The sequence below is a fragment of the Serpula lacrymans genome (assembly GCF_000218685.1).
Source record: "Serpula lacrymans var. lacrymans S7.9 unplaced genomic scaffold SERLAscaffold_4, whole genome shotgun sequence".
Taxonomy (NCBI): Eukaryota; Fungi; Basidiomycota; class Agaricomycetes; order Boletales; family Serpulaceae; genus Serpula; species Serpula lacrymans.
Genome location: NW_006763293.1, coordinates 562547 through 588930, shown reverse-complemented (window position 1 = coordinate 588930; position 26384 = coordinate 562547). Strand labels below are relative to the sequence as shown.

General features: G+C 46.5%; 12 protein-coding genes across 12 annotated transcripts; 4 read left to right on the top strand and 8 right to left on the bottom strand.

Annotated features, from left to right (window-relative positions):
• Positions 1-805: 805 nt before the first annotated feature.
• Positions 806-2039, top strand: SERLADRAFT_434994 (uncharacterized protein; the record flags this gene model as incomplete). Its single annotated transcript, XM_007315254.1, has 4 exons — positions 806-928; positions 1219-1254; positions 1324-1447; positions 1522-2039. 4 exons carry the CDS (start codon positions 806-808, stop codon positions 2037-2039), a joined length of 801 nt encoding a protein of 266 aa, XP_007315316.1.
• A 178-nt stretch (positions 2040-2217) lies between these two features.
• On the top strand, positions 2218-2956 carry SERLADRAFT_381654 (uncharacterized protein; the record flags this gene model as incomplete). Its single annotated transcript, XM_007315253.1, has 2 exons — positions 2218-2691; positions 2755-2956. 2 exons carry the CDS (start codon positions 2416-2418, stop codon positions 2803-2805), a joined length of 327 nt encoding a protein of 108 aa, XP_007315315.1.
• Positions 2957-3172: 216 nt separating this feature from the next.
• Positions 3173-4850, bottom strand: SERLADRAFT_434993 (uncharacterized protein; the record flags this gene model as incomplete). The annotated part of the gene is made up of 2 exons (XM_007315252.1): positions 3173-3516; positions 3584-4850. 2 exons carry the CDS (start codon positions 4848-4850, stop codon positions 3173-3175), a joined length of 1611 nt encoding a protein of 536 aa, XP_007315314.1.
• A 321-nt stretch (positions 4851-5171) lies between these two features.
• Positions 5172-7424, bottom strand: SERLADRAFT_460255 (uncharacterized protein; the record flags this gene model as incomplete). The annotated part of the gene is made up of 8 exons (XM_007315251.1): positions 5172-6098; positions 6162-6233; positions 6287-6334; positions 6395-6426; positions 6478-6703; positions 6761-6936; positions 7013-7118; positions 7173-7424. The coding sequence occupies 8 exons, from the start codon at positions 7384-7386 to the stop codon at positions 5542-5544; spliced, it is 1431 nt and encodes a 476-aa protein (XP_007315313.1).
• Positions 7405-7906, bottom strand: SERLADRAFT_460253 (uncharacterized protein; the record flags this gene model as incomplete). The annotated part of the gene is made up of 2 exons (XM_007315250.1): positions 7405-7555; positions 7612-7906. The coding sequence occupies 2 exons, from the start codon at positions 7690-7692 to the stop codon at positions 7460-7462; spliced, it is 177 nt and encodes a 58-aa protein (XP_007315312.1).
• Positions 7907-8142: 236 nt separating this feature from the next.
• SERLADRAFT_434991 (uncharacterized protein) lies at positions 8143-9490 on the bottom strand (the record flags this gene model as incomplete). The annotated part of the gene is made up of 4 exons (XM_007315249.1): positions 8143-8663; positions 8747-8870; positions 8930-8965; positions 9437-9490. 4 exons carry the CDS (start codon positions 9488-9490, stop codon positions 8143-8145), a joined length of 735 nt encoding a protein of 244 aa, XP_007315311.1.
• A 6582-nt stretch (positions 9491-16072) lies between these two features.
• SERLADRAFT_434990 (uncharacterized protein) lies at positions 16073-18206 on the bottom strand (the record flags this gene model as incomplete). Its single annotated transcript, XM_007315248.1, has 9 exons — positions 16073-16209; positions 16283-16404; positions 16467-17020; positions 17079-17270; positions 17331-17647; positions 17698-17804; positions 17857-17892; positions 17949-17990; positions 18043-18206. 9 exons carry the CDS (start codon positions 18204-18206, stop codon positions 16073-16075), a joined length of 1671 nt encoding a protein of 556 aa, XP_007315310.1.
• A 1124-nt stretch (positions 18207-19330) lies between these two features.
• Positions 19331-21740, top strand: SERLADRAFT_366752 (uncharacterized protein; the record flags this gene model as incomplete). Its single annotated transcript, XM_007315247.1, has 12 exons — positions 19331-19368; positions 19429-19640; positions 19786-19898; positions 20074-20193; positions 20222-20252; positions 20302-20419; positions 20492-20553; positions 20646-20718; positions 20776-20945; positions 21042-21220; positions 21442-21512; positions 21575-21740. 12 exons carry the CDS (start codon positions 19331-19333, stop codon positions 21738-21740), a joined length of 1353 nt encoding a protein of 450 aa, XP_007315309.1.
• Positions 21732-23278, bottom strand: SERLADRAFT_360066 (uncharacterized protein; the record flags this gene model as incomplete). The annotated part of the gene is made up of 3 exons (XM_007315246.1): positions 21732-22706; positions 22767-22906; positions 22945-23278. 3 exons carry the CDS (start codon positions 23198-23200, stop codon positions 22002-22004), a joined length of 1101 nt encoding a protein of 366 aa, XP_007315308.1.
• Positions 23279-23335: 57 nt separating this feature from the next.
• Positions 23336-24010, top strand: SERLADRAFT_413707 (uncharacterized protein; the record flags this gene model as incomplete). The annotated part of the gene is made up of 3 exons (XM_007315245.1): positions 23336-23587; positions 23640-23738; positions 23794-24010. The coding sequence occupies 3 exons, from the start codon at positions 23385-23387 to the stop codon at positions 23858-23860; spliced, it is 369 nt and encodes a 122-aa protein (XP_007315307.1).
• Positions 23998-24632, bottom strand: SERLADRAFT_381629 (uncharacterized protein; the record flags this gene model as incomplete). Its single annotated transcript, XM_007315244.1, has 5 exons — positions 23998-24123; positions 24182-24219; positions 24272-24298; positions 24363-24400; positions 24457-24632. Coding segments are annotated over 5 exons (206 nt in total), but the record flags the coding sequence as incomplete, so codon positions are not given.
• A 157-nt stretch (positions 24633-24789) lies between these two features.
• SERLADRAFT_460236 (uncharacterized protein) lies at positions 24790-26272 on the bottom strand (the record flags this gene model as incomplete). The annotated part of the gene is made up of 7 exons (XM_007315243.1): positions 24790-25071; positions 25123-25300; positions 25365-25522; positions 25575-25617; positions 25672-25736; positions 25796-25915; positions 25965-26272. The coding sequence occupies 6 exons, from the start codon at positions 25872-25874 to the stop codon at positions 24962-24964; spliced, it is 633 nt and encodes a 210-aa protein (XP_007315305.1).
• Positions 26273-26384: the final 112 nt, after the last annotated feature.

Sequence of the window (26384 nt, the reverse complement as noted above, 5' to 3'; positions counted from 1 at the left end):
GTCAGAAAGTTCGCAGTCAAGCTCTGCGTCGGACAGGAGATAAATACGAGATTTTGTTGCTGATAAGAGGGGTAAGAGACAAATGTAGTCATATATCCTGCCTCCTCCCCCCACCCCTCCGCGATCTCATTGGCATCACCACATCTTTCTCCTCCTTGCATTACTGCCGCTGCCGCTTCATTGCCACCACTGCCTCACCATCGCCTCCTCCTCCTCACACCACCATCACCACCACCACCTCTTTGCACCACACAACCTCCACCTCCACCATCCTCTCCTCCTCACATCATTGCCGTTGCCACTGCCTCATTGCCACCACCACCACCACCTCCTCCACTTGAGTGGGGACCCTGTCCCCATGTATTTGCCATATATGGCAAGTGCATGCGGCATTAATTAATCCAGGTTTGATCCAGTTTGAGCACTTAAACTGCAGGTTTGGTTTGGGGTTCAGACCAAAGTGTCTGAGAACCAAACTGAACTCAACTTTGGCATCCCTAATTCAGAGGTTCAGACCAGCTCGAACCTGAACCAAACCTCCAAACCACTTTTAGTAAAACTCCCACTGTATTAATTAGTTCAGTTCAGTTTGCTGTTGAACTACTTGGCTTGGTTTGGGGTTTGGGGTTTGGGAAAGGGGAGCCTCTGAATTCCAAATTTTGGCATCCTCAGATGCATTCTTATGCCGTGCCTGTTTTTATTGATGCATGTTTGCACATATTTACTCCAAGTTTGATATGTGGGTCCATCTGTATTAGCACACAGCCAAGAAAAACACTAACTTCTATTGCATCTGAATCGTCCCATGTCTACTTTTCAGCTATCAGAAGATTGTATAACTGACCTTGCAGAGCTTGTCCTTCAAATGGCACTATGTGAATGGGGTGATTGCAAAATTATGCTGAATTGTTGGCTCAATATACACAAGGTGATTACCCCTGTCTATGTGTGGATTTGTCCTAAGGATGTATAAAATCATTAATGGAGGCTGGATTCAATCTGAAGTCCGCGTGGTTACAGCTGTGTGTGACTACTTTAGTCGAGGCTGGATGAAGTTGCGAGTGCAGCTGGATCTTCGGAGTTGAAGGAATTGTGGCCACATAACTTTTCTTTCACTACTACTCCCAACACCTGTGCACTATAGTCTGCCAAAATATCAGTGGAATTTTTTCCAATAGTCTTGGAACCAGCCACCATTTGCTGACCCGTCGATTACAGCATATCCTAGAACACTGTTCTACCGCTGCTGCAAAGGTAAGTGATCAGTCTCACCAACTTACTCGCAGTAAGGTCCTAACTCGACTGTTACTCCTACTGCTACAGGATGGCAAACACCATTGCTGTCTGCCAAAGTGTAAACAGTCACTGCACAGTTCAACATCAGTGTTGCAGCTACATTGTAAACTCAGCCATATTTCACGCATTCCATTACCATGTCCTGCGAAAGGTATGTTTGCATAGTACTCGTCACATACCTGGAGTTTTAGTGACTGTCTACGACTCAATATCTATCCTTTTTAGGTTGCCATGAAGCATTTACTTGCGCTACCGCTCTTAAATCTCATTTTGTAGCTACACATGCCGATTTGCTTGGGAAGTGGATTACGCTGCCGTCCAACGACATTTCCCCCATTGCTGCACCATTTCTGCCTCATACAAGACCCTCCCCACCTCCGCTGCCCGATCATGCCATACTACCACTATGGAAGATCACCCCACTCGTCATTCCCGCGCCGCCTTACCAGCCCAGGAAAGAACAACCTCGAGGCCTGGCAAGGAGATGGCACAGACTTAGTGCAGAGGATGAGGATGATGACGACGAAGACGAGGCACGTATAGCGTTCGAAGACCTGCTTCAGGTTCCTCTCAATCCAGATCACATTGTCAACACTGTCATCAGGTCAAAGCCACCAAATCTTGACCACCAACTCTCTAGGCCGCAGACTGGCGTTGCTCCAGCACTGCAGAGTGATGATGTACTCCGATCTATGCTCTTTGAAGCACTTTCCAAGCGGATTGAAGCTAGACTGGAGATTTAGAGGCGGCGAGTGGTCGAGAGATGCAATAATACTGCGACGACATAAATTCACAACTAGCGGAACACCACGTTAACTTCCCCAAAATATCCTTTCTTCAATATAGCTTTCCATGTTAAAGTGGTTTATTTTCACATTGATTCACAACATACAAACGATCATTTAGTAATGACGATATAGTATTGAGATTACGACGATGCCCATGCGTGTATATGGCACTGTCCAATAGTAATACATTACAGCGTATTCCTTTGCTGTAAAACTACTCCTAACGATAGGAGAAACTAGATAATGCAATCGGCTTATCGATCGTGCCCTGAGCCCCCAAGTCCCCAAGTAAAAAAAACTGTCCTAACACTCATGTCACTTCGACCTTCGCATGCCCAACACTCGCGCGATATTAGCATGGCAGACCATCCCGTTCCCACCCAGAGTAAGTAGCAAGAGCGTATTGAAGCAACGGAGACGCCGAACAAGCAATACGCCGACGTGCTCTAACCAGGCAATTCCTCGAACCCATTCGGGAGTGGATCCACCGAATCAAGGCGCATATGTGAGAGAGAAAGCGCATGTGGATATCCTAAAATCGATGTGTGCACATATATATCAGGAATATATGCGTGCCATCATCGAAATGACGGCGGGATATATTGTCCTGAGGCGGAGGCTCGAAGCATCCATAAACGGGTAACAGATAGAAGCATAAAGGCATGCGAACCGACTATGGCTGTGGGTTTTCGGAGCTAACATAAAGTCGAGCGATGGCTAGCACCGATTCGAAATTTGTACACTGGGATGAGTGTCGACTGCGTTGCCGCTTGACTATGATAATGATGAATAGTGAGAGTATGATGCCAATAGAAAGACCAAATGCAACGCGGGTCCCGTGTGTATCGTCGAGTCAGTCGGTGACGAACCATTGGCTGACGATTAAATAAAACAGCAGCGATAACAACGATAACAACAATCCAAAACGCGTCCACATTACACCGAAGATCTGATATTACGTCTTTTATTTTTTTATGGGGCCTGATTATCTCTCAATTGAGAGACTGAATGGAGTAAAAGGGGGGACAAAACGCACGACATGCAAATCCCGGAACTTAGCGCGAGGAAAGGAGATAAGACAATGGTGATCAATATCCATAACCGGCTCTTGCTGGGGCAGTAGATGTGGCCGCCCCATTAGCAGCACTTTTTGCAGCCAGGTTTACGTTCATGCTAACCGGCTGTCCGCTGACGCTGACTCCAGACCCCACGCCGTTGACACCATTGACGCCGACGCCTGGACCAATAGACGAACCAGGTACAACACCTGGACCAACTGCTGCGCCACCGACGAGTGCAGATAGACGCGATATCTCTTCGCGAGACGAGACAAGGGCAGAAGTAAGCCTTTCATTCTCGTTTGAAAGATATTCAACTTTGGCTTGCAACTGAGCAAGCCAGGCTTTTTTGCGTTGGCGACATTTGAGCGCAGCTAAATATTGAGCCAACAGAATAAACCACTAAATCAAATTACCGGCAACAATGATCTCTCGACGTACCTTGTCGATTACGCTCCAGAAAGTTACGTCGCTTTTCTTCTTCAGTCTCAGGTTTCTTCTGCGACTGCTTGCGACCACCGTTGGCGGCCTGACTCATATGACTTTCGAAATCATCTTCCTCCTCCTCTTCCTCCTCGTCGTCGTCATCAAGCATGCCATCTGAGCCACGGGGCGAACCTCTCCTACCGCGCCCACCGCTACCAGAGGAAGCGGTATATCCACGAGACCGTTTTGACGCAGTTGGAAACGGAGGCAAGTTTGCATTGGCCGTTCTCGCGACTGGAGCAGGAGGGGCTGGCGGACTACTGATGTCATACGATTTTCTCTTCGCGCCACGACGTGCATTGTTGGATGCGCCATTGACAGAAGTGCCGTTGGTGGCTCCTGCACGTGCCTGAGCTTCCTCTCGCTTTGTAAGCTCTTGATGAGCCTGTGAGAGAAGGAAGAGACCATTGGCTGCCGCACTTGCCGCATTTGATGCCGAAGTCAGGTAACTTGGGTTGTTCTCCTGATTGTTAGTGTGCGATGTAGAGAGATGTGATGGCTGGCTGGGCTGATGGGAGGAATTTGAAGGATAGTGACTGGTACCATTGAGCACACCGGTAATGGCACTGAGGGTGTTGGGAGTGATGGTCGCATTCGTAGAGGCAACCTGTGAGGAATTGTTATTCATAAGAGCCAGGAAGGCAGCTGTGTTTGGAGAAGCAGGGGGGAATGAAACGGGACCGCCAACGAGGGGCGTTAAACCGGTGCCTGGTGTGAGGCCAGTACGAGGCGTGAGACCTGTTCGAGGAGTAAGACCTGTGCGGAAAGAAGACGAATCAAAGTTGATGTGATTGGTTGGCTCTGAGTTCTGTTGGGGACCAGCTAGCATGGCGGGGGAAAGCGGGCCAGCACGAAGCGAGTTGGAGAGGGAAGAGGAAAACTGCCAGCCATAGGACGAGTCTGAGGGGGAGGCAATGGCGGCGAGCGGGGGAAGGACGGGCCGGGGAGAGGAGGGGCGGTGGGCGTCGTGCTTGTTGGACGAAGAGGAGACTGGCCGGTCGGATAGTCTGGTAGACGAGTGGTTCGAGGCGGGACTGACCGACTCACGACGAGGCGACGAGGTTTGGCGGAGATTGGATGGGCGCGAAAAGGACTGCTCGAAGGGATTGGGTTCGAGGTCAAAGTCTGAGCGGGTCTGGCGGAGACCAGACGGCTGGGAGTCTTTGGGAGGAGACTGGTGGTCCATGTCGTTGGGCGAAGAGTGGGCGGCAGCGGGAGACATGATGACGACAGAGCGACGTAGCGGTGACGACAGGGCGCTTCTAGGTCGGTGACGTTGGGCAAAGGTCGAGTGCGCAGCTAATTCGGTTTGGGAATTGAAATGCAGCAGTCCACAGTGGCAAAAGCAACTGTCCGATTACTTCCTGATTGGCATTCAAGAGATTTCTACGATATGGTCCGTGCACTAACCCGCGATGGCGTCAATTTCTTAGATGGGGGGTTGCAAAAAAGATGACGATTACTGACGTAGTCGTGTTATATTCAACTTCAGGCGGAGTTCAAATTGATCCATATCTCCACATCTAAGATCACATTCACCACGTCATCAATGATCCATCCATTGCGTCAAACCTCTCACACTCTTTTCCTACTCGCCTTTTTTTCATACTTAAACGCCAGTCGTCGAAATTTTCGCTGCTCCACTCCCCATAAGACTTATCACGACCTCTCTCATTCAGTCTCGTCCGTTCTAGGCGTCCAAATCACATGCATATCTCGCACGAGGCAAGCCTGCTGTTTATTTCCTGCCTCCGATCTTCCCCCAATTTCCCCAACTCCGGCACCATCAGCCACACCCCGTTACAATATCGTTACGCCACCCCAAATGTCGTTGATCCGGTCAATTTAGATTTGCTCTCCTATACCACGCCGCGTCCGTAGTCTAGGGAGGTCCCATCCAGCCCCTTTACACTTTACAATGGAAAATGGTCTTCTTGCAGCGCCGGTTCGGCACCGATTCTATTCTCTTGCTCCCTGGCGCGCTCATCCAAGTACCCCAGTAATACATCTCTGTACATTTTCCGACCTTTGTATGTGCTCACGTCGTCAGGCCAACTCCTTATCGAACTCGCAAGTCGTCCTGGGACTCCCGGCTCATCCGCGAGCTCCTCAATTTTAAAGAGATAGGTCCTGATACCAAAGATAATGGCACCTGTTCTCGGTAGTCGCCTAAGTGTCTGTCGTTCCGTGCGTAGCCGTAACGTTTGTGGCGCCAGATATGGTGCTTGTCTTCTCGCATGTCCGTGACCGTGTGCGAAGGCATCTTCAGGTCCATTGGTGGAATCTGACCACCCTAGTTCTTCTGGATCGACGTCTGAGGTTGTTTCTTCCTTGTCGTCAAGCGTGTGACCATCCTCTGACTTCTTTAGTGGTTTTACGACCTGTATGAAGTAGTTGTTCCGTACGACCGGTTTCTCTAATGGCATGCGTTTGAAAAATCGTTCCATGCTGGTTTGCAGCTTCTCTTTGTCTGGAGTCGAAGAAACAGTTGAAGTGTTAGTATTGAGAATAATGTATACGTATGTATACTGACATTGTGGGACATTGCCAGTGATGTGTATCTCATCGAGTGGCATTCCTATTTTGTCTCGCATGCGCCAGAAGCCTGCAAGTCAAATCAGACCTTTAGAGACATGGCCACATTATATGGAGACATGCCAGGTACGCATATTGCCCCAGCTTGGAAATAGTATCGTCCATCTGATCCTGTTTTAGTGATATCACCTTCAGTCATTTGACAAGTATGAGGGAAGTACTTCTGCTCACCCTCGATCATTATTGCTATATCGTCTTGTATACTTCAGACGCCGTGTTAGTCGCGTATATGTGAGTATTGTATGCAAACATACAGTAATGCTGCAACGCGCATGGCTTCTTCACCCTCGAGTCCATCGAACTGATAAGTTTTCCCAGTTGCGACAACTATGATTGTATGTATGGGTGGTAAACCTTCCCAGCCGAGAGATAAGCCGTTTATCTGAGGCCATGGTTGCTCTGCAGTATGCCGTGTGACGACGAAGCAAGAAGGGTGTCGTCGCGAAAGATATTCTCCAATCTCGTACAGTAACTCTTTTGCTTAATACCTACCAGTTCAGTAAAGTAAAAGGTCGCAGTGGTGGGAATGAGACTCACCTGCATCTCCACCCCCACGAATATCCACCCCATTATCGTGTCGCGAAGGTAGAATCCTCACAGCATCTTCGCCGCGCGTCTTGATGCGAAAGGCGCGAATACTCTCGTATGTCGTATATTGTTGGTCGAGCTCAATCCACTCGTCCCAAGGCATAGAGCGTATACCCATCGTTATGCTTTGCAAATTAAATAGTCAGAACATCATTCGTAAACCGAGCGCAGGGCATAAGATAGAAGGATAACAAAACATACTGATATTCGCCCCAGCGGAAGGGTCGGTATGGAACAGGCCGTATGTCAGATAGAGGGTGGGGACATGGAGTAATTGATGGGTAGTCGAATGTTTGTGGTGTCCATTCTGTAGTCAGACGAGTGGTCACTTGGACAGTAGTACGAGGCTAGATGGACTTACCGCCTGGTTCCCGGAATTTGTTCAAATCCTTCTGTACCTGCACCTCTTCTGGCGCACCGAAACGTCTCTTTTTCGACAGATCTGCCTCGGTCGAGACAGGCTGCTTTCGTCGAGCGCTGTATCTCTTGAATGCGAACAATCCTAGCAAGAGTCCACCAATGGCCACCAGGGCTAGACCATCGGAGTTGCATGGTACCCAGTCGAGCCTATCCATCACCCGCGAGGAGAAACTTGACAGACGAAAGTAGCCTCGATAGAATGAAGCGCAGTCGACGCCTAAGTAGTCTCTAGACCAGGACGTCATTGGTGTTCCTAGCAGGGCAAGTTATGGCTATGACGATAGCAAAAAAGCGTCCGTGTGAGATGCAGTGGAAAGGAATGTCCTGAAGAAGAGCTGTCATCAAGGATAAGGCCAAGCTTAGGGACTTTGCATTACTACCTTTTCGATGCCTGGTTTCGGATGGAATGATCGATAACCGTTTGCGGGAACAACCCTACCAAGCGAGTTCGGAGGCCTCATTGTGATGTAGGGATTTATATAGTTTGGCGGATGAAGGGAAGGTTCGTGTAAATGCAAGCGGTCATCTGCTCAATTCTGTGGCCAGGAAAGGAGTTACTGATGGCTTCGATTCGGTGGATTTAGTGTTATCGGGTCTGTGGGCCTCGTGCCTTGTGGTGAACAATGCGGCAAACTAGCAATAATGGACTTGTTGAAAGGAAACATGAAGACGACTGTGGGAGATTGGGGGGTCGTGTTGCGACATGTAATACGTCACGCGCACAATGCACAGTAGAAGTACGGTGCGTTCAGCCAATGGACACCCATCGAGTAACAGGTACAATGCTTTTCTATACGCAGTAATGAAAATGATACTGAGACAGTATTGACAACAAAGACAACTAAACAGATAGACAGCTCTACAATAATCCTTCAAATTTATATACACATCCCTTTTACACAACACCATCCTCACAGCCCGCTCCGGCTATCTACAACATCCAAAGCATTCCGCTTGATTAACTCGTCAAACAACATGGACCTCGGTACATTGAAACGTCGTGGTGAAGATACGATGGGCAGCGGTCGCGAGAGCTGCCTATCAAGATTCGGAGGCTTCAAATGCACCTCCACAGCAAAGGGCCCCGTAGATTTTTGGATCACAGAGTGATTTAGGTTATCAAAGGCTATATGCTCATGCCCGTCCTCCTCATCCTGTACCTCCATTCGGCTCCACTTGCGACTGATAGGCTCTTGGGGAGAGCTTTTGCGCTTAAGATGTTGATTTGGAAAGACGAGAGGAACCGCTAGGTGTGCCGGCACCGGACTATCAGGAAGAGGAGGCAGAAAGCGTTTGATCTGAGGAGCGAATGGAATAGCTGTAGCATTGATAGTCGCAGATGGAAAGGTGATAACTGTATTGACGAGCTGCCAGTGACTCGTTACAAAGTGGGTTTCGAGAGCCGTAGTACGGCCAAAGAGCTGATCACATCCTAAATGTGAGATCAAAGCATCAGTACAGGGCAACGAGAACATTCGCATATGTGATATGCCCCGAGCGCAAAGTTGTACGCACCTCGGGCTGGACATGAGAGGGCGACCCGAGAGAGGTGACTCAGCTCGACATGGGTTTTCAGAGCGGCCACCGATCCATGCGCTCGACCTGCACATCGCGGGAGAGAGCAGTTGTAGAAATTTTCCTACCGCCGGCGAAACGTTAGAAATCGAATACGAAAAGCGGCGGGAAAATGGTTGATACCTGTATGCGAGCGCTCCAACAATGTTGATTGAGGTGCTGCAACAGATGTTGTGAGTTTGTATGTCAACAAAGGTGCCAATCAAAAGGTGTCTCGAGCCAAAAATGTAAACACCATCGAGTGCTGTGATGGATGGATGGATGGATGGATGGATGGATGGATGGCTTCAGGTCATACTCCCAACACCGATGCTCTATTTCCAGATGTGATGGTGAAGATTAGATGACACCTCTGGCTACCAGTCTGGAAATGGGGCACTGGTAATGAGAATATGCCAGATAGCCTTGGGGTAGAACAAGACAGATTTGCCCAGTGCACACTGGTCTGGCTGGAGCACAAAAACCAGGGTCTGAGTATCTCAGGCATATCCGAAAGCGGCTTTGTTGATGTTTACGCGACGAACTCAATTGCAACTGAGGTAAGAAATTTTACTGTACCTGATGTAGACTATGCCAGCTGTTTAACACAGCTTCACACTCTTCCCACTCACAGTTAAATGGCCTTATTACCTGTTTTGAAAGCTGAAGAACATGATCTGTGGATAATGTGAGTGATGAGGTCATGCAGAGGCATTCAATTATTTGATTTTGAATGTATGAGTGTTGTCAAAGATGAACTTACGACAAACATGTACAATCAAAGAGTGCTCACTGGTACTGGCATGAGGTGATCTAGATTTGCTTCTTGTAGCTGACTATCCAGGTTGCTATATCCTAGCACTTGTATCTACAGTAGTTTCCAAATGTAACGGGATTGTTGTAATTTTTATTTTCCAGTGCGGTGTCATGCACCAAAGTTGATTGGTAGCATGGACAGGTGTCAATAACGAAGCGAATATTCAAAAAGACTCGCCTTTGCGCCACACAGGCACAGTGCCACGTGGAATAGTAATTAATATTGCCCTTTTTGAACTTGTGGCTGATCAGCACCACCTCTATTAGGCAATCCAGTCACGCTCACCTTTGCTTTTCCATCCGGTACTTTCCGCGTTTCGGCATTTCAGCAAATTTTCGCGTCGCCACTGGCTACACATTGCATTGCGCCCTCGCTTTTGTCGTTTCCCTTACTCCCCTTCCTTTGCCTAGCCCCACCATGGGCCCCTTCCTCTCCTTTTTATTCTCACCCGACGGTCGTTTCTGGGTCCCCATTTTAGTTCACCTCCTCGTCACCTCCACCCTCCTCCTCCTCATCTTCTTTGCTCCCCTACCATTTCTGATGTCACCACTTCCTATCCGCTTCCGTCGCCGATCCGTTGACTACCACGTGCCACTGCTGATATCAGCAAAGCCCCGGCGGCCGGTCCAAATAGGGCAACAGGTCCATCTTCATGACGTCGATCTGCCATCATATACTATCAAAACATCGGTCGCTCGTCTTGCCTGGTTGGAGCGTGGGTGGGTAATTTTTGAGCTGGAGAAGGTTCATCCCCTTGCGTCGCCCATGTTCATCGCGGTCCCATTCACTTGGGTACACTTATCTTTTGTCCATCGTCTTCGCTACAGCTACACCTACCACACGCTGCCTGGGACTCACTTGTTCCAAATTGGGACTACTCCTCTCCCTCCCTCATTTGATCAGGTGGTCCAACACAACCAGTCCATTGGTAAGGCCATGGAACTGTCGGATTTGGACTAGGTGGTGGACCGGTGGCTCCAGTTTCTTTTTCTTCAGCAGAACATTCATTTACAGTGCGATTATTTTTGATTTTTGAATCATTTTTTATGGACACATATTTTTTTAGAATGCCTGACTGACAATAAAGGAACTGTGTTGATACTGATAGTGTTTTGCCTTGCCCTTTTTTTACTGCATCTTCCCATGACATCATGATTTTCTTGCTCTCTTTTTGCTATTGGACTTTACTTTATGGCTGTACAAACCTGTGACATTACTCACAGCATTTATTGTTCTATCCCTTTCTTTTCCTTTTTTTGACAATCTTATCCTGTACTACCTACGCAGGATTCGTCAGCGTACATTCCTTCCTTCATATTCTTTCTCATTCTTTTTGCACAGCTATACTGTGCATAGCCTACTTTTCTTTTACTATATAAACCCCTGTATTTTACCTTGTAAAAAAAAAGAACAAGAACTCGAATTCAGACTTCTTCTCTACTCTCAAGTTCACTACTCTGCTACTTGTGATCCAGTGTGGTCACAACACTTCCCACTTCTACCACTGTTAACTGCTGTCATCGTCACTCGTCACTTTTGAAAGTGATTGTCATCCCCTTCGATTAGAGTCCTTCTGAGCACTACAGTTTGTGCGTCAGGAGCCTGCTATCACTGGGAACCTCGTCACCTCGTCATCCTCGTTATTCTCAAACCTACCTTGTGCTACAATTAGCAAGGTAGTGCTCGTCTATACTCGCCACAAAGCCCCTATCTTTCTATAAATTCAACTATCCCTCCTCCTCAAAACCCACATACACCACTGGGTTTTACTTTGAAGGATCCTCATATATACCACCCCACGAACAACCAGAGCACCCACTGTTCTAGGAGGCAAAGCCCATAAACAAGTTCCGTGGAATCTGGGAGGATTGTGTGTTAGTTTGTTTTGTGTGTGGTTTTCTAACTGCAGTTCTCATCATCGACAGCGGGTCATCAATACATACATGTCACAGAACTGCCCTCATTACGCCACACTTTCAAATAAAATTTCACTTGACTTTGTTTGTCAAAATCCCAAGTAACACATTTGAGTAATAATCGAGTAAATGCACAACAATCAGTAACACTTGAGCAATATGTCCAGTAACACCAGAGTAACTCTGATATGTGATTAATGCCAGGCAACAAATATGAAGCTATATAACAAAATCAAATGTCTGGCTAAGTCCTTTGAGGAAAGGCAGTGAACCAGAGTATCAGGATTGAAGAGTATCTGTATAGGTGTAAATCCAAACTAATATTGAACTAAGGAATAATACATCAAGTACATACTCCTTATATAATGAATCACAAAGATAAGTCTGAAAGGAATAACAAAATCAGGAATGGTCTGGCCAACAAGGAGCCAATAAGAAAAAAAGGAGGAAATGGTACAATCTATCATAATTACTAATTATGTGAGAGAAATCCTTTGTATGAGATGTACAATTGATCAGTAAACCCATGAGAAGGTACTGAGTCACAGCCCATACTGCTGATTAATATCCCACTGGGGTATTCCCAGACATAGCCTTTGACCAATGCTACATCATTGGGATATCTTCTTGAGGATTGGAGAGGAGTCTCCTATGTTTTAAGTATGATAGGACATAAGTGTGAAGGAAAAACAAGAAGAAGAAGGATAAGAGTAATAGGATACCAGCTGTAACTTTTAATCCAATGCCGAGAGGAGTTACAGTGTCATGCACCAAAAGTGATTGGTAGCATGGACAGGTGTCAATAATGGAGCAAATATTCAAAAGACTTGCCTTTGCGCCACACAGGCACAGTGCCACATGGAATAGTAATTAATATTGCCTTTTTTGAACTTGTGGCTGATCAGCACCACCTCTATTAGGCAATCAAGTTGTGCTCACCTTTGCTTTCCATTCAGTATTTTTGGCATTTTGGCAATTTTTCGCGTCGCCACTGGCTACACATTGCATTGTGCCCTTGCTTTTATCATTTCCTTTACTTCCCTTCCTTTGCCTAGCCCCACCATGGGTCATTTACTCTCTTTTTTATTCTCACCCGACGGTCGCTTCTGGATTCCTATTCTAGTCCATTTCCTTGTCACCTCCACCCTCCTCCTACTTGTCTTCTTTGCTCCCCCACCATACCTGATGTCACCACTCTCCATCTGCTTCCGTTGCCAATCCGTTGACCACCACATGCCACTGCTGATATCAGCAAAGCCCCAGCGGCCGGTCCAAATTGGGCAACAGGTCCATCTTCATGATGTCAATATTCTATTGTATACTATCAAATCATTGGTCGCTCGTCTTGCCTGGTTGGAGCGTAGGTGGGTAGTTTTTGAGCTGGAGAAGGTTCATCCCCTTGTGTTGCCAATGCACATTGCTGTCCCATTCACTTGGGTACATCTATCCTTTGTCCATCGTCTTTGCTACAGATACACTTACCACACACTGCCTGGGACACATTAGTTCCAGAACTACCCCTCTCCCTTCCTCGTTTGACCAGGTGGTCCATTACAACCAGACCATTGGTAAAGCCATGGAACTGTCAGATTTGGACTAGGTGGTGGACCGGTGGCTCCAGTTTCTTTTTTTCCAGCAGAATGTGAGGCAACAATAAACTATAACAAAAACAAAACCTGTCTCCTTCTGCACTTGCAGGGAGTAAGGGGTTCGATGAGCTTTGAGGTCGACAGACGCTAGTAAATATAGCGAGTAGAGGACTTTGAGAGGTAAGCTTCAAAGGTTCTTTGTTGAGGAGTAAAGCGGGTAAATTCAGTAATAGAAAACTAAGGAGCTATACATGAATAGGTAAGGCTTTATATAGTGAACTGTTCGTTCCTCAGACTGAAAGGAGAATATACGAAAAGTGGTCTGAGGAATCAATCTACCAATAAGAAAAAGAGAGAACAACTATTGTACGACTTTTAACTTGATTAATCAGCAGGTGAGAGACTTGTACTAATAATAGAGGATTGTCACGCATGTTCAGGAACCGTATCCTCATAATAAGGTACGATCCTGAATAAGGCGTTATTAGTATAACCAGGCTTTACTGAGGCTTGGAGCTGGTTGGCGAGATGCCTACTACCAGTCCTTACTCCGTGTGCTGGCTGGCTGGGAGCAATACCCAGTCTCTGATCTGTGATATAAAATGGTAGCAATGGTTAAGAAAGCCTGTGAGGGCTATGGGAAGTAAAACGGCAAATGATACCTCTAGCCCTAGAGCCAGAGGTGTAACGGGAAAAGCGTTTGAGAACCAAGACATAGCGAAGATAAGAAAATAATAAAATGGTCCTTACACAGAACATTCATTTACAGTGTGATTAATTTTGATTTTTGAATCATTTTTATGGACACATATTTTTTAGAATGCCTGACTGACAATAAAGGAACTGTGTTGATACTGATATTTTTTTTGCTTTGCCCTTTTTTACTGCATCTTCCCATGACATCATGATTCATTGTTCTATCTCTTTCTTTTCCTTATTTTGACGATCTTATCCTGTACTACTTACGCAGGATTTGTCAGTGTACATTCCTTCCTTCATGTTCTTTCTCATTTTTTTTGCACAGCTATACTGTGCATAGCCTACCTTTTTTTTACTATATAAACCCCTGTATTTTATCTTGTAAAAGAAAGAAAATCTAATCAAGACTTCTTCTCTAATCTCAAGTCCACTTCTTACTGCTACTTGTGATCCAGTGTGGTCACAATACTCCCCACTACTACCACTGTTGACTGCTGTCATTGTTACTCATCACTTTTGAAAGTCATTGTCATCCCTTTTGATTTAAGTCCTTCTGAGTACTACAGTTTGTGCATCAGGAGCTTGCTATCACTGGGAACCTTGCTGTTCTCAAACCTATCTTGTGCTATGATTAGCAAGGTAGTGCTCATCTATACTCTTCATAAATCCCCTATCTTCTATATTCCAACTTTCCCTCCTCCTCAAAACCCACACCCATACATCTCTGGGTTTTATTTTGAAGGATTATCATATATACCACCCCACGAACAACGAGGGATAGTTGCTGTTTGGTTCATGAAATGGTACCCTTGCTAGCTTTTGATTGTATAACACTTGTGATAGCTAAAGCAGTGAAAACCAAAAACTATTCACAAGGTCCTCGATCTTAGATAGCATTTTGTAAGCAGATAAAGAATAAATCAACAGCTAAAGAATATGTACATGATGAGTGTCTTATATATACTACTGGGAAGTCAGCCATGAGGCGCTGACTGATGATGATGTCATGGTCCAGACTTGGTCACGTGATAAAATAAGATAAATACTTGGGTATGAATCAGGTGACTGTAAGGTCACATAATATACACCATTAACCAAACTTACAGAGGTGTAAAGGTCAATCTCAAGCAAGTAGTTGAAGACAAGTTGTATAAAGAGTAAATCAAAAGCTGGGGTATGTATATGAAGATACAGCTAGTCATATATGTAGAAATACATATTAGCCTTGAGGCGCTGACTGATAAACATGAGGGCTATGCATGGTTCTTTGTGAGCAGTCAGGTGACTTATGGTTATGTGAAGAGATATGATAATAGATAAGATCAAGTAATCAGATAAGAAGAAACAACAGTCTCAACATTGGAGTTTGAGGGTTTAGTAAGGTAGATTGTCACAGCTATCTTACAAGTTACTGAAACAAGTTCTACTCTATTCACAGTTTCCACTGACACTGACACCATACTGATACCCACTACTACATATACAGTATACATACTTACTTAATCTAATCACAATGTAGAAATTGCTACATACAAAATACCAATTCCTTGATCTTGCCTTCATATATACCCTGACCAAAGAATATATTTTTGGGTGGGAAATCTTGACAGCAAGGGAATCCCGAATGCATTGACAAAGAAATTATCCTTGTTTTGTTCCGTGAAAGTAGGAACACTCAGTCCGAGTTTTTTGGAACTGAGGTGGCAGCATGCGGTGTGGCTGAATATAATGTCTATATTATGTGTAATCTAAAGTCACCTGTTCTCCAATTGGATCTTGAGGCCATTACATAACGGATCAAGTCCCTGCCTGAGGTGCAGAGAACCGGACCAACCCCCAGATTTAGGGTTAGGTCCGGCGGTCTTGGTTCTGAACCATTTAGCCGAACGAACATTGGTCTGATCACGATTACACCTCTTACACAAGTAGCAGAGGACTCGGACGATGGCTCCCTCATTATGCACACCAGGAATTAGGAGGGTACAATCAAAGAAAAAGGGTCTGAAATGTCTACATGATACTACGACCAATACATCTTATTATTTCTACACTTGATTGCCGTTCTCTTCAGGTCGTGTAACGAGTTCCCAGAACAGTAATAATAACGAAAGAAATTTGCAGCTTGAGGACGCAGAATCGCACAGAAAGGAACAATACAAAATAAGTTGAAAAGAAAAGGCTTTGGCGTGATTGATTCCACAGGTTGCCAAGAAATGCGCGATTGGAAATACGTGCCAGTCGATCTCCACATTGCTACCATAATAGGTCACGATCGCATTGATGATACGTATGCGAGATTCTCCTGCGTCGACACCTGAGGTTGAATGTGTACAGGATCGGCTTGATAGGTATGTTGCTGTAATGAGTGCTGCTGCTTAATTGCGACGAGGGCACAGAGAGCAGCTATAATGGAAAGAGTATCAGCATCTTCCCTGCACGATAGAACCAAGACCGAAAAGAAGTTTAAAATGCTTACCGCCCACCCCACTACCGTCCTTCGCCATGCCGATATTGACTCTGCTTTCCACTTCTGGTCCTACCAGAATTCGTAATGATTCGCGCATTTTTGTTTCAAAATTGGGATAGAATTCGACGAGACTGAAGCGGAACGGGTGAGACACTGCATCGATAGAACGAGATAATGAAGGGATGGAACGTACCTTCCGTCCACTCCCACTCCGATCCTTTGCCCATCATCTCGTAATTTGGCAGCGTTCTCACTCGCCCCTTCCTCAGCCAAATGGGCGCGACCTGTTTGGACCAAAACTGCCGCTATTGCACAACCACTCATCCACGCCGCCCGATCAGCGACAAGCGAGCACACCTTGCGCACAATTTCTGCGTCCTTGATGGACACGTCAGAGTCGGCAAAACCTAGTCTCTGTACAACTACGCCTCGCACGCGCTCGAGGCGCGTCCCCTCGTCCTCGTCTTCTTTTCCCGGTAGAGGTGCAAACCGTCCCAGCCCCACCCAAGCCTCTTCGATTTCACTCAGTACTGCAGTATCAAGTCCCCATTGTTTGTTCAGCGCATCTGACGCTCGTCCACCAAATAATACGGGGCGTGGTGCAGCATCTATAAGTGAAAGAATGACATTGCGCGCAATTTCGCCCAGGTACATGCCTGAGATGAACTTCTCAAAAGCTTGGTATCGTGGATTAATCGACTCGCGATCGAGCTTGTTGTCGTAAGGCGTCGTAGGTAATGCGGTGCGCTGCACGAATAGGTTTGACAAAGCACTGAGATTAATACATAATATCGAATAAACTTACGGAGTTGTTGAAACCTCCCCATTCAGTATTAACGATCATGTCGCCTCCCAAAGCAACGGCAGGATTGCTGTCTCCGAACTTCTTGATGTTAGCAACGCTTTCTACGTATGCACCATTCGTACCGGTCCCAAATATAGCACCGAGGATGCAACCACCCGAGGTGTATGCACGCGACAGAAGAGCACCTACGGTCTACAGAAAAGATCCAGCGTGAGGAACAGATATTTGGCAAACATTAAGCTAAGCACTCACATCATTCACAAGTGCAACGCAGTTCACATGCATATGTTTCCGATCGAACGCATTCTGAAGGAGTTTTACGATATCTTTTCCTATTGCGTTCTTGGCTGAAAAACCTTTGGTCCAAGTCAAGAGAATGCCGGAGTCAAGGGCCATCTGTTCGACGGGAAAAGAGAATGTTAGGCCGAGAGGAACTGCAGGTGAATCTTCTTCTTCTTCTAGAGGGTTGACCATATCACGAGAAGGGTTAGGTGTGAGTGATGGAGGAACAGCAGTAGTAGGGGATCCAGATTCGGTCAGGAACGCGTCGACAGAATCAGCGAGGTAATCTAGTGGGATATATAAGAGCGATGAGCCATATCACGAAAAAATATTGTACCAAATAGCGTCGTGACTTCGCCCGTTTTGAGGGTCTCGGATACCCTAAACTTTTGCTGGCGCAGTGAAAAGGTCTTGTCGCCATGAAGGGTAACTTCACAAACACGTCTGCAAGCAATCGTCGGATGAAAATCAACGTCTGAGCGTGAATCAATCTTACAAATTTGTTCCACCAAGATCTAAAGCAAGGAATGTCCTTCGATGAAATGAGCGGCAGGCGCTAGAACGAGTAGTAACGAGAAAGATCCATACCCTGTCTCCGAACCATTCGGGACACCTTTGACGAACGTGGGGCTGCGGTATAATCAGATCGACGTTACGACATGGCCTTTGGAAGAGTACAAACATCATAGCCATCGCATGCCCATAGTTTGAGAGACCATCTGATACCTCCCGAAGGAAAGCCTTGGTGATCTTGAAGAGCGTCGACGAGTCCAATGTGAACTGATCATGGATAGTACTGAGGATATCGTCGACGTTGTCTGCGACGAGGGCAGATGTTGTGGGCATCGTGTGCGGCGTTTATGGCGGGCGCGGTACACTGGCAGTTTCGTGCTCGCTGTCAAGGCTATGGCTGGTTTATCGGCTAGTTATGGGCGGAAAGGAACAGATATAGCAGGTCTCCGGATATGGCAGTGATACGTCATATTTATTTATCTGGGATTTATCTAAGATAATCTAACCCTTATTATTCAACATGACTCGTAACTCATGTTGTCTTCAACTATCATCTCCTTACTATTGCCTTTGCCAACTCGAAATGTACTCCAGCCGTTGCCATCCTCGAGAGCCTGGCATGCATCGGAAATAGCTCGGACTTTTCTGTTGATTCCGTATCCGCCTCTATCAGCAAAACCATCCCGTTCACTCCCGTAATGATGATCTGCTGTCTGACCATATTCTTATCGGTTTTCGTTGGCTGGCTGGAAGGCTTCTTGGCACAAATTTCGCATCTACGTCGTGGATTTCTTATCCTCCTCTCTGGTTGATCTATGAGCGATAACTTTGGCTACGTGCGAATTTCGAAATGCTGTCGCGTGTGGCTTCCAATGCACAGAGGAAACTGAAGACCTCCCTGACAACGCTGTGCGTGGAATCCAGGAACCCTCTGGTGTACAAGCTGGTGTATTACTTCGACTTTCGACTTTCACATTCGTGTTGGTAGTACTAGACCTAGGGTCAACCGATCAGCATACCGAATCTCAGCACATGACGTCGCTCCCATGGATCCTCAGTACTAGTCATTATGTGGATAAAAAAACAGCCATACGATGAAGTTGCATGAATACCTTCAATGGATTAATGTTGTCTTCGAACATCTCTATCTAAACGTCTTGGGACTTACTTGCCTGTAAGGGGCGTATTTTGGTATAGTGCTTAAGGAAATGTGCAAATATGTCGAATCAATTGTTACTAGTTCCAAGGGTCGGTGAGACAACGCGTTGTGTTCGTACATGAGTCGAGTCTTCAGTTTTGCGGGAAGCGAATTCAGTCACGTGATGCTTTATTTCTGAAAACTCGTGACTGAGGCAGTTCTCGTCAGGCTCCCAGTCAATATTTTGTCCAAGGGTCCATCTGCGGAACAACGTGCTTCGATACTTAAGGCAAAACAGCCTTGGAAAATAGCGTAGAAGATGGCAATTGATGGTTTGATTATCCTTGATTCAGCAGGGTATGTTCAGGTTGACTTCCATGTCAAAGGCGTGCTCACCGAGAGAATGAATTATGGCAGTCGCCCAGTTATACAATCAGGATATACCTCTCACCCTCCAGCGTACCCCATTTTTCACATAGACGCGCTAAATACCGCTCTTTCAAAGGCAACACGTCCAGAAGATGTTGACCCAGTTCTTTACGTTCCTCCTGGATTTGGAGGAGAAGGAAGTGCATGCTGTCATGTCGAAATCGGAGGGCTAAGGCTTGTTGCAAGTGTCAGTGGCGACGGTTAGTTTCCCAATATTATCCTAGTGCATGCTATCCATATCTGCTGGACCTCCATGCGACGTCTTTAAAGTGTCCGGTCGAGTTATGGCTTCATGCACTACATCTGACTGATTTGTTCTATCTCGCCCTATCTCCCAACATACAGCCGACCCCCTTGTAGCATTTGCTTTTCTTCAGGCTTTCCAAGACATATTAATCGATTATTTCGGGACCGTCAACGTTGCAACCCTCAAAGACAACTTTGATACTGTCTATCAGGTAAGATTGCTCATACTATATTGAATCGCTTTATCTCTTGTATACGCCTCCCATCTCTTTTCCGTGATTCGACAATATAAATGGCACTCATCGCATCTGATGGACGTGGTAATATTCGCACTCTTCTATATAGCCCTTTCCCCTACATATACGGTGTCCTTACACCCTCTTATAGCTCCTCGAAGAAACTCTCGACCCATCTGGGCATCCTCTTACTACTTCGCCAAATGCCTTGCGTGATATCGTTCTGCCACCGTCTCTCCTATCCAAACTTCTAGCCTCGCTTTCACCCTCTGCACCAACCTCTTCATCTGGTCGACAAGGTAAATTCTACTCATCCTCCGAAAATTTCATGTATACATTGACTCAAATGGAATAACCCAAGGTGGTATGGGTGGGATAGGCAGCGGTGCCAATGCAGCCTTTGCGTCACCCATTCCATGGCGAAAAGCAGGGGTAAAACACAACCACAACGAGGCACTATTCGACGTGGTAGAAGACATGCAAAGTATAGTGGGACGGTAAGTACATGACTTACTTTGTCCAAAATTTCATCGAAACGCACATTGACTAACGATTATTGGAATCCGTAGAAATGGTGTGACAATCGTTAGCAACGTGTGGGGGAAAATCGAGACTAATGCTAAGTTGTCTGGTAAGTGAGCGTTTAAAGAATCTGTGGCCTCTCCAATTCTGGGATGGGATCTGAACCCTGCTCAACCATACTTTCCCGTCTTGTATCTCCAGGGACTCCCGACCTCACCTTGACATTTACGAATCCGCAAGTCCTTACAGACTGCGCATTTCATCCATGTGTGAGGTAGGTCTACTATCTCTGGTCAGAAACAAATGTTTGACATTTACCACTCTGGGTCAGGCTCCAACGATGGTCGCGGGATCGCTCTTTCTCGTTCATACCTCCAGACGGACGGTTTGTGCTTGCAGAATATCGATACGCGCCGCCACAATCAGTAGTGACTGGAACGTCGGGCATCGTCCCGGTGCCCCTCGTACTGAAGGCAGTGATGGACGCTGGAGAATTTGGTGGTGAGTGGAGCCTTGTCTCTCTTTACGCATCACACAATCTGCATTCTGGTGGTAATTTTGCATAGTAACATAAATAATATAATCACATTTCAACAGGGACGCTCTCCCTGACACTATCGTCGCGCCTATCCACGAAGACAATGGAGAACGTTGAAGTAGAAATTTATCTTGGAGAAGATGCTATTGGTGCACAATGTGCGGCGTCAAGTTCTGGTACTGGTACCGTAGGTGTTGGAGAGGGCGGTGGCTCGTGGACTTTTGATCCGCGGAGAAAGGTGAGTTCTCATGTTCTTGTACATTCTTTGGGTATATGGCGATCAAGCGTGTGAGAGAGCAGTCTAGTGCTGTCGCAACGTGTAATGGAATGCATGTTGTGCCCGAGGTCATGAGAGACGCATACATCCGGGCGATTGGACTTTTTATACACGCTGCGTGGTCCAAGTATGCGTACTGACTGACTAAATATTCCTTCTGTTTATATGACGGGGTGATATAGGTCCTACGTTGGGAAATACTCTCTATGCGAACGTCAGGAAGCTGTATGCTCCGCGGGTCGTGGACGTCGAAGTGAGTTCCGATATGTACTGATTTTAAAGCATGCGTCTTCGGCGACTGATAAATGATGTCAGAGCGAAAGCCCCGCGACCCGCAAGGGCTTTTCAGATCCGCTTCGATATACCTTCCTATACATTTTCGGCTCTCAAAGTCGATCAGCTACGACTGTCCGGGGAGAACTATAAGGTGTACAAGGGAGTACGGGGAAGAAGTCGGGGATCAATCGAATGGAGATGGTGAGAACAATAATACATTTGGAAACCAGTTTAATGTACCATTTTGCAACAATATGCTTGCATTATACGGGGATCCCTGGAGTGATAAGATTCTGTATAAAAGTTAAGGTGTATAAGGTGCTATATATGTACGTGATAAGATCTAGAGCTAGACTGAGCGGTGGACGACTGGAATAAATACGAGCATTACTATCTCCAACTCTCCGCTCCATCATTCCTTGAAACCCACAAAGGACCTCATGACTTTTCCCGTCCACCTGCCCACCTACTTCCTTTTGATGCTGTTCGTGTTTAAATCCACAAACTTAGTATAAGCTTTTACGACCTTCTCCCAGTCGAGGACACTCCAGAATTCTTTCAACCAAGCTTCCTTGCCCCAGACGCCATACCCAGCGCTCATCCAGCAATGTTCGTGCACGCTGACACAGAAAAGAGGGATAAGGACCTCGCCAAGTGACCTTATATCCCGGAACGTAGCGTTGGGCGCGTCTGGCTCGTTTGTGCCAGCACTATAAACCGATGGCCCTGCACCCGCCGTGTCTATTCGGCTTACAGGAGAAGTATGAAGGGTGCGTGAGGGCGAGGAAGGGTTCAGAGACGGCGGGGCACGGGCGAGGCCAGACACAGGTGACGTGGGCGTTGAACCAAGCGTAGCTGACTGAGGATCTGTAGGAGATGGGGAACCTTCGCCTAGGACGGAGTACTTGTCGTCGTATACTTGCCTGCGCGACCGCACCAGAAGAGTACCAGCCGCGAAAGTGGGGAAATAAGCGAGACTGCCCGAGCGATCTGTGACGAGCCACACATAGCCTGTGCCGGCCATACCAGTTGCCGCAGCACAAAATGAAGACTTGAAGTGCTCTAAGGAGCCCATCTGAGAACGGAAAGCAGAGTGTAGGTAAGTACCGTTGAGGTGACCTTCATGATTACCCAGTTCGCCTGGATTGTCTGCCCTAGGCGGAGGAGGTTTCTAGAGGAGAAGATCATGTTAGTCTGCGTTTAGACCTGACATAATGTTGGGAAGACGTACTAAATTGTCAAGGAAGAAACTATTATTGAGGGCAAGGCTGGCATAATTGAACGCCATAGCTTTCTCGTAAGACTGGGACGTGCTCAGAACTATTTGAGCGACCGTCATCTTATCCTCCGCAGTACCTGGACACGAAAGCTCTCAGTTCGTTGTACATTTGCCCACTAGTACCGCACACGCATACCTCTAACCTCGTCATTCAGTCTATCCAACAATCCTTGCTGGTATTCTTCAGCGACTACTTTAAGCGCATTTGGGGGCAAGAAGTTCCCGAGACCCTCCTCAACCTTGTAAGGCAGCTCTTTCCTCGAATGCACATATCTCTTCGTCCACCACTGCTGGCGAGGTAGCTTTGTGCTCTTCCAAGCTGACAGCACACACGACCGCGAGCTCATCGTCGCAGAAGTAGCGAGACGAAGCCCTACACTGTTCATGGCTGTATTTTCTCTGACACGGAAGACTGGGGTAAGAAAGTGCAAGGCTTCGCCTATGAGCTTGGAAATAAAGCAGCCAAACTTTTTTCTTGAGACGCGGTCCCGTTGTTTGGCTGCCGCGACCCGTTTGTTTGGCTCAGTATTATAATATTATACCTCCACATCCTCCACGTCGTCTGTAGCAATGGCCGGCCCAAAATCATCCAAGCCTGCGTCTTCAGCAACAACTGAAGCGGTCTCGTCACTATGGAAGTCTTACACTGAACAGACTCCAGACCGTCTAAAATTCATCGACGCATTCCTTGTCTTCATCATTCTTTCTGGAGTCACACAGTTCCTCTACTGCGTGCTTGTCACCAACTTTCCTTTCAATGCCTTCTTGGCTGGGTACGCCTGCAGATTGACTGGGAAATGCTAAGCTAAGAGTACGGTGATATAGATTCTCCAGTTCCGTTGGACAGTTCGTCCTGACTGCGTCACTGCGTTCGCAAGTCAACCCCGAAAACAGATCGGAATTCAAGGAGGTATCGCCCGAGCGGTGAGCATCATAACTCTGGACATTATACAACTTTCTGACAACCATGTTCTTGCAGTGCATTTGCAGACTTCGCACTCGGTTCGATTGTGTTACATTTCTTTGTGTACAACTTCCTTGGATGAGAAGCATGTATTGTAGAGAGGGATGTAACGAGGTCAACGGCAACCCTATTTCGCAGTAAATTCCTGCAACACTTGCACGTAATAGATATCCCACCCATTGGACTCTCGCTCTTTCGAATGGATAAGGATAGTGATATCTAGATGAATGCCATGTCAATTGCTATTCCTACAAAATGCACAAAGACGAGTGTAAACTATTCGAGAGAATGTGAGTATTAGGTCAGAAAAGACTGTTAATTTCTTCTTTCAAAAGAGCCAGATCTCTGGAGACACGAAGTTAGCTTGGTGAGTATATACATTGTGTCACGAATTGCGAGTTACCCCAAATATGACAGTTGCGAAGTCGAATGCATACTCCCCTTTGGAATCATCAGTAGTTGAAAGCATGTTTCATAAGATATAGAAACTCACCGAATTCGAGGTATGACCGGAGCATCTCTTAAGAAAATATTCGAACAAAATGAGCATTAAACCTGGCCGACATCTTCGCTGCACTACTTACGACGAACATCTTTATTTGGAACTTGAGCTAACGCAGGCCTATGATAGAGACATCGTTTATCGTCCCCATGAATGTTATAACCAAAGCAACCTACGTGAGACCAGTTGAACGCTTTATGCCAGCAAGGAAGGCGCTGATCAGGAGGGCATCTATGCCTAGGTGAAATAGCTTCCCAAACATTGCACCAGAGTATTGATTGAGCCAACGGAGAGGAAAGGCTTTGACTATGTTGTAGAGAAGAGAATCAAGGTGAGCTGTCGCTCTGAGCGCGATGTAACAGTCTAAGCTGGGCTTCTTACTCGATCGCAATTCCCACGGCTGCTTAGGCAAGTACTATCTCGAGTGCTATTAGACATTGTACTCGTAAAATTATCACGAGGTTCGGTTCAATAGCTTTGGGTCTCACAGCTTCAGGACGAACTCAACATTTGAAGGTAAAGGATAAGCGTTCGACTCGCATGGCATAATACAAATTTATTCGTACAACCACCGTTCGGATAACACTACGAGGTACACTCATGTACCGATATCCCGAGATGCGCAGTATGCTCTAAAATGAGCGCAAAGTAAAAATACCATCACCTAATGAGTACCTGGCACTACAGGACGCTTCGATGTTGTAAGAGAACCTGAACAGCCTGCTTCGTGTTATCCTTCTCGTCCTTGATAATCTTGGAAAAGGGCTTGAAGGTTGTCGAGTGGGAATCTCCTGAAGATGAACGCATGAACGTCCATCCATACGACGTCAATAGATACCCACGTTGTAACTGGAAAGCTGCACTCTCGCTCGTGGTTATATAACCTCCTGATTGACGAATTCTAGCGAGAGCATAAGGTACTTCTTCCTTGTTGCAGCTGGACACACCGTCCGCTATGACATGGACGTTGTATCCAGCCTCTACCAAATCGAGAGCTGACTGCAGCACACAGACATGTGACTGTTGCAATGTGGGAAACAGCTGCTAAGCACGGTCATTACAATTAGAAGGAGTATGGACGTACTTCTATTCCGAACAGAACTACAGACTTGAGATTTGGTCGAGCTTTAAGTAGCTCTTTAACTTCTGGCGTGACCATGGAGAAAAGGGTCTTGTCGATTGTTGCAACATGGAGCGATCCAAGGGAAGCGACGTCAATCTCAGGCACGGTAGGACCAAGACCTACCGAACTATGTCGATCCCGATTAAACATCCAACGAATGGCAGCGCTAACCTTTTGGATTTTGCTCAGTCACTACGACAGGTATATCCATATTCTAGTAAAAGTTTAGCCTCGTACAGGATGAAAAATGTATCAGCATTGGACATACCTTCGCTACTTTGAGCATCTTGTTTGCAGTCAAGATGAGGGCATCGAAACCATAAATTGCTTCCCCTATTTACGGCGAAACGGTAATTCAAAACATGTTACAGTGGGTAGTTCAGCGGGCATACGAAACCGGGTTTGCACATCACAAAGGAAGAACACGGTTTCTTGCGGGACGAGCTTAGCGACTTGTTGCATGGGAGACATGATTTGAGCTAAGATTCTTCGAACGTCGTCTGATCCCGAAACTGATAGATCAGTGGAATTTCCAAACAGCGTTGCGCGAACAATAGTCACCTGATGTGATCAGAATATTGCTGCAGGTTCTGCGAAATGAAACAAAGGACGTGGGATTGGGAATGCACTATATTCGAGAATTTCAGGTGGTTGGTCTGAGACGTGAATCATCGGGTGGCGCGAGTTCTCCTCATTAGGCAAGTCTCCGTACGAACGATCCGGACGGCCATATGGCGGATTGACTCTATACTGCAATGCAGACAAAGCATATTATTGAAGCCAATGAACATAGGTTTCGACTGGTAAATATGGCAATAAGATTCGGCTGTTAGGTTTTTATATATATAAAAAGTGAACCTAGGGGTATCAGTGGCGGTAAGGAACGTAGAGACTTTTTTGTGGCATTTTGCAAGGTTCAAATTAGGCCCTGACCGGTGATCGGAGTCTGAATTGGTGTATATGGCTTGTTTGACCCCGTTC